This window comes from Chionomys nivalis, chromosome 4 (genome assembly GCF_950005125.1).
Source record: "Chionomys nivalis chromosome 4, mChiNiv1.1, whole genome shotgun sequence".
Lineage (NCBI taxonomy): Eukaryota > Metazoa > Chordata > Mammalia > Rodentia > Cricetidae > Chionomys > Chionomys nivalis.
In genome coordinates this window covers 20704514-20715428 of record NC_080089.1, presented here as the reverse complement: position 1 = coordinate 20715428, position 10915 = coordinate 20704514, and the positions used below count along the sequence as shown (strand labels likewise).

General features: G+C 53.1%; 1 protein-coding gene across 2 annotated transcripts; it reads left to right on the top strand.

Annotated features, from left to right (window-relative positions):
- Positions 1–1131: 1131 nt before the first annotated feature.
- Keap1 (kelch like ECH associated protein 1) lies at positions 1132–10561 on the top strand. 2 transcript variants are annotated; one of them, XM_057768256.1, is made up of 6 exons: positions 1132–1393; positions 2649–3334; positions 6339–7024; positions 8322–8527; positions 8836–9012; positions 9401–10561. In XM_057768256.1, the coding sequence occupies exons 2-6, from the start codon at positions 2696–2698 to the stop codon at positions 9565–9567; spliced, it is 1875 nt and encodes a 624-aa protein (XP_057624239.1). In that variant the 5' UTR covers positions 1132–1393; positions 2649–2695; the 3' UTR covers positions 9568–10561. The 2 variants fall into 2 exon arrangements, with proteins under 2 accessions (XP_057624239.1, XP_057624238.1); XM_057768255.1 differs by lacking the exon at positions 1132–1393 and adding an exon at positions 1427–1682.
- The last annotated feature ends 354 nt before the right edge of the window (positions 10562–10915 follow it).

Here is a 10915-nt window from a genome sequence, read left to right as displayed (position 1 = left end):
AACTCGAGTTGCCAGGATTGGCCAAAAGCATCTTTACCCACTGAGCCATCTTGACAGTTCAGGAAATAACTTTCCATCATAGATGCCATAAGTATCTATTACCATAAAAATATCAAAAGTTTGTGAGAAACACAGAGGCAGACCTGGGTATTCCAATGCCCTCAGAGAATACCACACCTCTGAGAGAGAGAGAGAGAGAGAGAGAGAGAGAGAGAGAGAGAGAGAGAGAGAGAGAGAGAGAGATTGTAAAACGGCTCAGCAGGTGGAGGTGCTTGCTTGCCCAAATTTACACACAGCCTGAGTTCTACCCAGGCCCCACTGAGGGGAAGCTGGGATGGGTTTCTGCAAGTGGTCCCCTGCCCTCAAGTACACACAACACAAAAATTCCTGTAAACAAGCCCTGAGTGATGTAACCATCTTTAACCCCAGCACGCAGGAGGTGGAGGTAGAAGGGTCTCTGTGAGTTTAAGGCCAGCCAGGGATATACAATAAGGCCCTGTCTCAAAAAGAAGCTACAGGGCTGGAGAGACATCTCAGTGGTTAAGAGCACTGGTTGCTCTTAGAGATGATTCAGGCTTGATTTCCAGCTCCCGCAAGCTCACAACTACTTGCATCCCCAGTTCCAAGGAATCCCAACCTCCGTGGGCACCAAGCATTCATGTGCTGTACATACAAACATAGATACATGCAGGCAAAACACTCATAAAATTAATAAATAAAAAAAGTAAATTATAAGACTGGAGAGATGGCTCATCATTTAAGAGTACTTGATGCTCTTGCAGAGGACCAGAGTTCCATGGTGGCCCACAATCACCTGTGACTTCAGAAGGCACTGCACACGCACGGTATGCATACATACATACATACATACATACATACATACATACATACATACAGGCAAAACATCCATACACCCATACATACAAAGTAAATTACAAATTGAAATAAAAACATTAAAGTTATTTTAAAAGAATATATTATAGCTAATATATATATATGTATATATATATATATATATATATATAATAGATATATGTATATCTCGACCAGGCTGATGGGTCTAGCTGGACCGCGTGGGGTGTGGGAGGGTCCGAGGGTGCAGGAGTACAGACAGCCTAACCCGGAGGCAGGCTCCTAGGGCCGCCCAGACCCACGCCCTGCTCCCTCCGCCCGGCACCTGCAGGAAGGGCTGGAACCGCCTCTGTGTGCCCGCCGTTCGTTTCCGCCCTCCCGCTCCTCCCACGCGTGCCGCCCGCGACCCCGCAGCACTGCTGCCCCGGCTCCAAGGACCCCCGGGTCCCCCTCGGCTCCTCCCGGAAGCGTGGCGCGTGGCGGCCCGGCGGCGCGGATTGGACGCGTGGCACCAACAGAGACACCGGGGGGTGGGACGGAGGTGAGCGATCGCCCGCGGAGATGCGGTGGGGAGTCAGCTCCGAGTGCCGTCCGCGGTCGCGCGTGGGGCCGTGCACGTGGTGGTGGGGGAAGCGCGTGTCCCCCCCAAGTGCGCACCCTGGTCGCCGAGCCCGTCCGCCCGCGTAGGGTGGCGGCCGCGGCCGGCGAGTGGAGGGTAGGGGTCGCCCGCGGCCGGCGCCCCGGGACTCTTATTGTGACAGGGTGGCGCGCTGTGCTTAGTCACCGTGACCCGCGCGGCGGAGGCGGAGGCGGAGCGCGGCCATGGCGGGGTGAGTGCGCCGCACCGGGGCCGGGCCCCGGACCAGGCCCTGCGGGCTCTCCAGGCATCTAGGCTGCGCCTCCGAGCGACCGGGTGGCCGCTCGAGCAGGCACCGGGCACCGGGTCGCCGCTGCACAGCCCCCTGCGTAATGCCAGGCCTGAGCTCCGGCAGAGTGTGGTCACGCGTGACAGTCGCTCACTTACTGGGGCCCTTGGAGCATTTCACCCCCACCCCCCACGGTGCTCCAATAGACACAACACGGGGTGGGGGTGCGACTCCAGGCTGAGCCCCAGAACCTGGGGAGCCAGCTGCAGACCCTCTCTCCACGGCCCCTGGCCCCAGGTCTCCCAGGGTCTCCTCAGTCCCTGCTGCCCACCGTGGGCGGTCCTGATGCTCCACTCTGTCCCAGAACGTGGGCACTTCGTGTTTCCTCTACACACTTTGTTGTATTTTCAGGCCTTCTCTGCCCTCCTGCTGTGTCTAGTACACACTTGGCAGGCTCTCTAAGTTTTGGTGAGGTGTTGAAGAAAGGAGTTTGACTTGTTGGAAGGGAGGGCAGGATGGCTGGGACAGAGGAGTGAAGAGTTTGGAAAGGGGCTGACTACCTGGGACTTGGCAGGCCAGGAGGGGTGGGTTTCCACTCTTGGGCTCGGTGAAGGGTGTTGGACTATTCTGAGCAGAAAGGGGCATGATGTGGCGCGTTTCTTAGCCGGGCCTTCAGGCTAGCGAGTTGGGGAGAACTTAGTTTGAATGGAGCCGGGTGTGTCCAGTTTACTTGGCTTGGGAAACTGCTCTAGAAACCATTGCATAGCATAGTTTTTCAAAAAGGAAGCCTGGATGGGCATAGTAGCACAAACCGTAATCCCAGCACAAAGAAAGATCAATAAAAAGAAAGGATCAAAAAAAGGAAAAGGAAGCGTGGCAGGCTCTGGCCTAACCTTGCAGTTCCCAGCCCCGTCTTTTCCCTCCTTCCAGGCCCCTAACTACTAGCGGTGCAACTGTACCTTCTCACCAGGAACCCCATGCAGCCAGAACCCAGGCCTAGCGGGGCTCCCCGCAGCAGCCAGTTCCTGCCTCTAGGGTCAAAGTGCCCCGAGGGGTCAGGGGACGCGGTGATGTACGCATCCACAGAGTGCAAGGCCGAGGTGACGCCCTCCCAGGATGGCAACCGCACCTTCAGCTACACGCTAGAGGACCACACCAAGCAGGCTTTCGGCATCATGAACGAGCTCCGGTTGAGCCAGCAGCTCTGTGATGTGACGCTGCAGGTCAAATACGAAGACACCCCAGCTGCCCAGTTCATGGCTCACAAGGTGGTGCTGGCCTCCTCCAGCCCGGTCTTTAAGGCCATGTTCACCAATGGGCTTCGGGAGCAGGGCATGGAGGTGGTGTCCATTGAAGGCATCCACCCTAAGGTCATGGAGCGACTTATTGAGTTTGCCTACACGGCTTCCATCTCCGTGGGCGAGAAGTGCGTGCTGCATGTGATGAACGGGGCGGTCATGTATCAGATTGACAGCGTGGTCCGAGCCTGCAGCGACTTCCTCGTGCAGCAGCTGGACCCCAGCAACGCCATTGGCATCGCCAACTTCGCCGAGCAGATTGGCTGCACTGAACTTCACCAGCGTGCCCGGGAGTATATCTACATGCACTTCGGGGAGGTGAGTGAGGACGAGGGCTCAGCTGTCACAAGGAGTCTGGAGGAAAGCCTCTCGGTGTTTTCTTTTTCCTTCCTCCTGTCCCCCCGAGTCTCATGTAGCTCAGGCTGGCCCTAATTTGGTTCTGTAGCCGTCTCACCTGTCTCAGTTTCCTCAGTGCTGGGATTACAGACATTCATGCTCACAGTTGACTGAGGTGGAACGCAGGCTTTGTGCTTGCTAGGTGAGCAGTCTACCCCCAGAGCCACAGCCCCAGGACCTCATTTTTTCGACAGTCTAATTAAGGTGTACTTTTGGTTTTGTTTGTTTTTTGTTTTGGTTTGGTTTTTGGTTTTGGGGGTTTTGTTTAGTTTGGTTTTTTTTGTTTGTTTTTGGTTTTTTTTGAGACAATGTCTCTTTTTGGAGACAGGTAGACCTGGTTGTCCTGGGACTTGCTCTGTAGACCAGGCTGGCCTGGAACTTAGAGATCCACCTGCCTCTGCCTCCCAAGTGCTGGGATTAAAGGCGTGCTCCTCCACTGCCCAGTCTGAAGCTGTTTTTTAACTCCTGTCCTTGCTGTCATATTCTGAGATCACGAGGCACACACCACCATACCCTGATAAAGTAAAAATTAACTTTTTTACATTTGTTCACATGTGTGTTTGTACACATGGACAGGCTGGTCTTGTGTGGAGGTCGGAGGACAACTGGCAGGAACTGGTTCTCTCTACCTTATATGTGCTTCTAGGGTTAACTCTAGTCATAGGGCTTGGCAGAAAGTGCCTTTACCCACAAAGCCATATTGCTGGACTGAAAACTCAGGTTATGAGCCCCTAATCTGGGAGACCCTAAGAACAGGGAAGATAAGTTCTCACAGTGTGTCAGCAGCCTGCTTTGTCTGGGGTCAGAAGTTGGAACAAGACAGATGTGATGGTGCTTTTAATCCCAGCACTCTGGAGACAGAGGCTGGTGGATCACGGAGAGTTGTAGGCCACTCTGGGAGAGAGAGAGAGAGAGAGAGAGAGAGAGAGAGAGAGAGAGAGAGAGAGCTGCAGCCTTGCTTGGTCTTTCTTGGTCTCAGGTAATGTTACTGCTTTCATTTTCATTTCTTAGTGCGGGAAGTCTTCAAGGGAAGGTAAGAGGAAAGTCCCTGGAGACGTCACAGCCAGCAGCACAGGTGGCAGTGACCAGAGAGGCTGTGCCCTGGACACGACAGTGCATTCCGAACATCACAGTCCCCAGGTCCCGAGTCTCAAATGCTCTGAATGCCCATATGTCACCCTCAGGTGGACAGTTCCACACCTGACCTCACAAGATGGGTGGCGGTCAAAACAGGCATAACATGCGTTAGCTGGCGGCACTTGTGCAGCACGCGTGAGGCCCTGGGTTCCATCCCACCACACATAAACCAGGTGTGTGGCACACACCTTTAATCTTGGCACTGAGCAGGCAGAGGCAGGCAGCTTTATGAGTTGGAGCCAGCCTGCTCTACTACATAGCGAGTTCCAGGCCACTCCCCAACACACACCCATATGGACCGGCATAAATGTATTTTGCTTATTTATTTAGACTTTTGAGACCGCTGGTTTTCATAGCCCAGGCTTGTCTGGAAACTGAGATTCGCATGTGTCAGGGTCCCAAGTGTGAGACCTGGACCACCAGGGCCCACTTGAATTTCTGTTTCGTTCCTGAGGTGTCTATCATCTGTACAAAATAGCCCTGCATCGGAAAAATGCCAGTCTGAGACACAGCCTGTCAGTTATTTTATATTTTATTTTGGTTTTTGGAGACAGGGTTTCTCTGTGTAACAGCCCTGGCTGTCCCAGAACTCACTCTGTAGATCAGGCTGTGTTGTGTGGGGCTGCGGCGGGGCACCCGGCTAGCTTATGCCCCGAAATAATTACACGGAAATTGTATTCTTTTAAACACTGCCTGGCCCATTAGTTCCAGCCTCTTATTGGCTAGCTCTTACATATTGATCTAACCCATTTCTAATATTCTGTGTAGCACCACGAGCTGGCTTACCAGGAAAGATCTTAACCTGCGTCTGTCTGGAGTGGGAGAATCATGGCGACTCACTGACTCGGCTTCTTTTTCCCAGCATTCTGTTCTGTCTACTCCACCCACCTAAGGGTTGGCCTATCAAATGGGCCTAGGCAGTTTCTTTATTAATTAACCAATGAAAGCAACAGATAAATACAAGACCCACCTTCATCAAGGCTGGCCTGGAACTCACTGAGATCCCCCTGCCTCTGCCTCCCAAGTGCTAGGATTAAAGGCGTGTGCCACCACGCTGACCTCCTATATTTTTTCTTATTAATTTAAAGTTTTTATTGTATTTATTTAGGGGGCATACATGTGCCACAGTTCATGTGGAGGTCAGAAGACAACTTGCAGAAGTTGATCCTCTCCTTCCATAATATGAATCCTGGGGGTTGAAGTGAAGTCCTCAAAAACTAGCCATTCAACCAAGCAAACAAACCCAGTTCCTTTCTGAGCTGGTAAAGGCTCTCACTGCCAAGCCTGAAGACCAATCCCACATGGAAGGCAAGAAACTATCCACCAGACATGAACTGTGGCATGCTCCACACACACACACAATAAACAAATGTAATTAAAAATATGTTTTGAGAGCAGGGCTTACTATGTGGACCAGTCTGGCTTGGAACTCACAGACGTTCTCCTGCCTCTCCCTTCCAAGTGCTGGGATTAAAGGCCAGACTAGATTCAATTATTTATTTATTTTTGAAACAGGATCTTACAATCACCTCTTGGCTGGTCTGGAACTGGCTACGTAGACCAGGCTGGCCTTGAATTGACAAGACATTCTCTTGCCTCTGCCTCCTGAGGGGTGGGGGAATTACAGGCGTATGCCACTATGCCTAGCTATACATTTTTTAAAAGTTAAAACCAAAATCAAACAATACAGATGCATAAAGAGACCCCACTGTGTGGCCTGTACCCTTTGTGTGGGTGCTAGGCCAGGAGGGCTTCCCAGAGCGCAGCCTCTCACCTGCGCTCCCTGCAGGTGGCCAAGCAGGAGGAGTTCTTCAACCTATCGCATTGCCAGCTGGCCACGCTCATCAGCCGTGATGATCTGAATGTGCGCTGCGAGTCGGAGGTGTTCCACGCGTGCATCGACTGGGTCAAGTACGACTGCCCTCAGCGGCGCTTCTACGTGCAGGCACTGCTGCGGGCCGTGCGCTGCCACGCGCTCACGCCACACTTCCTGCAGACGCAGCTGCAGAAGTGCGAGATCCTGCAGGCCGACGCGCGCTGCAAGGACTACCTGGTGCAGATCTTCCAGGAGCTCACGCTGCACAAGCCCACACAGTCCGTGCCCTGCCGCGCGCCCAAGGTGGGCCGCCTCATTTACACAGCGGGCGGCTACTTCCGACAGTCGCTCAGCTACCTGGAGGCCTACAACCCGAGCGACGGCTCCTGGCTGCGCCTGGCGGATCTGCAAGTGCCACGCAGCGGCCTGGCTGGCTGCGTGGTGGGCGGGCTGCTGTACGCTGTGGGCGGCCGCAACAACTCGCCCGATGGCAACACCGATTCCAGTGCCCTGGACTGCTACAACCCCATGACCAACCAGTGGTCGCCCTGTGCCTCTATGAGCGTGCCGCGCAACCGCATCGGGGTGGGGGTCATAGACGGCCACATCTACGCAGTCGGGGGGTCCCACGGCTGCATCCACCACAGCAGCGTGGAGAGGTGAGCACGGGGTCCCAAAGGGAGGGCACCTGTTCTTCCCACCCCCAGAGGAGGCTGAGCAGATGGCATGTTCATCCTCAGTGTCCAGACTTGGGAAGTACTGGAGGGCTGTCCCAAACCTATAGGAATCGTCAGCACGCTGGGGACTATGGGAATTACCACAATACGTGAAATATATTATGCTAATTGTGTATGATTACGATAAAATATATCATCAGACCAGGGATGTAGTTCAGTGGTAGGGCACTGGTCCCTGGCTTGCACCCAGTTCTAGGTTCTAACCCCAGTACTGCCAAAAGAGAGAAGGGAAGAAAGAAAAGAGCCAGGGCTGTGACTGGCAGAGCTTTTACCTAGCACCACATAAGCCTGTAATACCTGTCATCTGAGCGCTTGAGAGGTCGAGACAGAAGAATCAGGAATTCAAAGTTGTCTTTGGTTGTATGGCAAATTCAGGGCCAACCTGGGATATAAGAGACCCTGTCTCCAGACAGACAACTATCCCCCACACATTTAGGGCTTGAAGCAAGGTAGGAAGCTAGGAACTTGTGCATGCTAGGCCAGCCCTCTACCCCTGATACCCCACCCCAACCTGCAAAGGGAATTTTAAACCTATGCCCTAGGGGCCTCCAATGTGTGTGTGTGTGTGTGTGTGTGTGTGTGTGTGGTCTGTGAATAGGATGATGGGGCGATGTGTCACCTGGAGTGGGCCGCCTTCAAGAAGGACAGGGGCACTATTAATAACTCCAGGAACACAGGTATGGACTGGATGCTGCCGGCCAACCGGATGTGTTCACCCCATCTCTGATGATGTTGCTTGGAGGAGTACTGTCTGAGCGGTAGCCTAGTTGTCAGACTTTCTTGGGTTTTGGTGTTGGACACATGCACTGATGTCCCTTGGTGATCCTGAATGTCCTTCCCCGCATTTCTGATGCAAACCTCGTGATGTGAGGCCATGAGCTCCGGTGAGGTGAAGCCCACAGGCGATGCAGCACACAGGGTGAACCTGCTGAGGGACAGGACCTGACTGTCACTTCCATAGCTGATGGCTGTGAGCCTCAGTTTTTTACTCTGGAGATGGAGCTGCTAACACCCCTCCCTTGAGAGAAAGCATCAGGCAGCAGGTGCTGCCTGCCGTCACCCCAGCACTGGGAGGATCTGGAATTCTGGGCTAGCATGGGCTACACACAAGACCCTAGCTCTAAATAGAGCTAAAGAAACAAGTGATAGGGTGGGGCTTATTGTAAGGAGGCCAGCTGTGGTTCCTGGGGTGACCATGGTGGAATCGTGTCCTTTGCAGATATGAGCCAGATCGGGATGAGTGGCACTTAGTGGCACCAATGTTGACACGGAGGATAGGCGTGGGAGTGGCCGTGCTCAACCGCCTGCTGTTTGCGGTGGGAGGCTTTGACGGGACCAACCGGCTCAACTCAGCAGAGTGCTACTATCCCGAGAGGAATGAGTGGCGGATGGTCACGCCAATGAATACCATCCGAAGTGGGGCAGGTGAGTGGGTGTGCGGGAAAGACCCCACCCAGCCCAGTCTTGGAAGACTGCCCTCCTCTCTTCCATCTTGTTTTGTTTGAGTCAGGATCAAACACTGTCCTCAGAATCGTTATGTAGCTGAGGATGACTTTGAACTCACGATCCTCCAGCCTGTCCAGCACTGGGATGGCAGGCCTGCTCCTCCACACCAAATTCCAGCTCGATTTCTAAGGGGCTTCTCCTGGAAAGAGTGATGAGGGAGGAAGGTGGCTCCTGAGGGCCCCCTTAAACCAGGCCTCAGAGTGACTCTCCGCTGTGCTTCTGTTTAGGGGTCTGTGCGCTACACAACTGTATCTACGCGGCGGGGGGCTACGATGGGCAGGACCAGCTGAACAGCGTGGAGCGCTACGACGTGGAGACAGAGGCCTGGACTTTTGTAGCCCCCATGAAGCACCGACGGAGTGCACTGGGGATTACTGTGCACCAGGGCAAAATCTATGTCCTCGGTGAGGGCTAAGAAGTGGGTCAGGGTGGAAAGGACTCTTGTGTCTATATGTCTTCTATGTCTTCTTAAGATTTGGTGCTGAGGATGGAACCTGAGGAACACCCGAGTGCTTGACAAGTGTTCTGTAACCAAGCCAAGCCCCAACCCTCACTGGGGGATTCTGGGCAGGGATCTACCACTGAGCCACTCCCCACCCCCCTCCTGCCCCCCCACGCCTCCACCCTGCTTCACTGGGAAGTCTAGGCAAGGGTTCTACCACTGGGCTTCATTCCACCTCATCCCCATGTGTTACAGACAGGTGACTTCCCCTTCCTGTTTTCTGTTGTCTTCTCATGGGCGTTAGACTGAGTCCTCTGGGGGAGGTGACCATCTCTTCATTCTCTCTGCAGGAGGCTATGATGGCCACACGTTTCTGGACAGTGTGGAATGCTATGACCCAGACACTGACACCTGGAGTGAGGTGACACGGATGACATCTGGCCGCAGTGGGGTGGGTGTTGCCGTCACCATGGAACCCTGTCGGAAGCAAATTGATCAACAGAACTGTACCTGCTGAAGCACGTGGGTTACCTGAACACTGACAAGTAAGAACAACAGCCCATCCAGACCACCGCTGTCTTTGTACAAAAAGAAAGGAAGGAAGAGGAAAACCAAACAAACCCACAATCAGAACACAAGGACAGGAGGCAGCAGAAGAAACCATCCCTCTCCAGGAAGGGCAGCTGGGATTCTGTGTAAATGACGTTGTGGCAGAGCAGAACTAAATCCATATGCCCGTTTGTCACAGCCCCTGGAGCATCCAAGACAGTCTGCCTGCGGTGCGGTATGGAGGGGCACCCTCACAAGTGAGAGGCCCCTATACCCTCTGACTGGGGATGAGGCCCCCAGCACACAGACTCCTCTCGGGGGGGGGGCAGGCAAAACAGGGGTCACACGTGTTTTCTTTGGTCCCTACAACTTGGTGATCAAATCTAGGGGACAAGGGGAAGAAGGGGCCAGGTGAGGCCAAGAGGCTGAGGCTTCCTCAGGAGCTGCAATCCCCAGGGACAAGCCTGCACAGAGAACACTGGGCCTCTTCACCCTGGATAGTTATTTTGTTAAGTAACCCTTTAACTTTCCCATGGAAATTAAAAACAGATTTAGCAGTGTCTTGTACATAGGACCTCAGAGGGCAATGGGAACCCTCAGGGAGAGACAGTTCTTCTATTGAAATACACTCAGATCTTGATCGGGGCTGGTATTGAAACCTGTCTGTTTTCTCCGTGTGCCATTGTGCATTCTGCTCAGATGGGGCATCTTGTGCCCTCTTGGGCCACACAGCCGTCTGTCAGTATTAGGTGCATTAGAAGCCACTTCTCCTGGGGCCTCCTGTGTTTTGCTTGATTTTGAGACAAGGTCTCATGTAGCCCAGGATGGCCTTCAGTTCAGATCCTGAACTTCTGATCCTCCCTCCCGCCTCTGCCTCCTGAGAGCTGGGATTGCAGTTGTATACCACCAAACCTGGTTCCTGCTTGTCCTTTTTGTACCCAGGCAGCAAAATAAACATTTCTGGGACCTTGAGTGTGGCTCAGTGGATAGAGAGCTCATGTAGCATGCATGAAGTCCTGGGTACCATCCCCAGCACATATAAACCCTGCTGACCCACACCTGTGGTCACAGCAGAGGAGGCAGAAGCAGGAGGGTGAGTTCAGAGTCACAGCCAGCTCAAGGCCAGCCTGACCTACATGAGACTGTCTCAAAAATAGTAGTAATAATTATATTTTATACATACACACACATATATACATATGTGTATATGTATGCATATATACACACATATGTGTGTATGACACACACATACACACACACACTTGATTTTTCTTTTTTTTTTTTTTTTTTTTTTTGGTTTTTTGAGACAGGGTTTC

Bases quoted from the DNA above. Each gene is read 5' to 3' on its own strand.
- Keap1 (XM_057768256.1), top strand. From the start codon at position 2,696: ATGCAGCCAGAACCCAGGCCTAGCGGGGCTCCCCGCAGCAGCCAGTTC. The intron at 7,025-8,321 runs GTGAGCACGGGG...TGTCCTTTGCAG, and splicing joins CACCACAGCAGCGTGGAGAG to ATATGAGCCAGATCGGGATG. The intron at 8,528-8,835 runs GTGAGTGGGTGT...GCTTCTGTTTAG, and splicing joins TACCATCCGAAGTGGGGCAG to GGGTCTGTGCGCTACACAAC.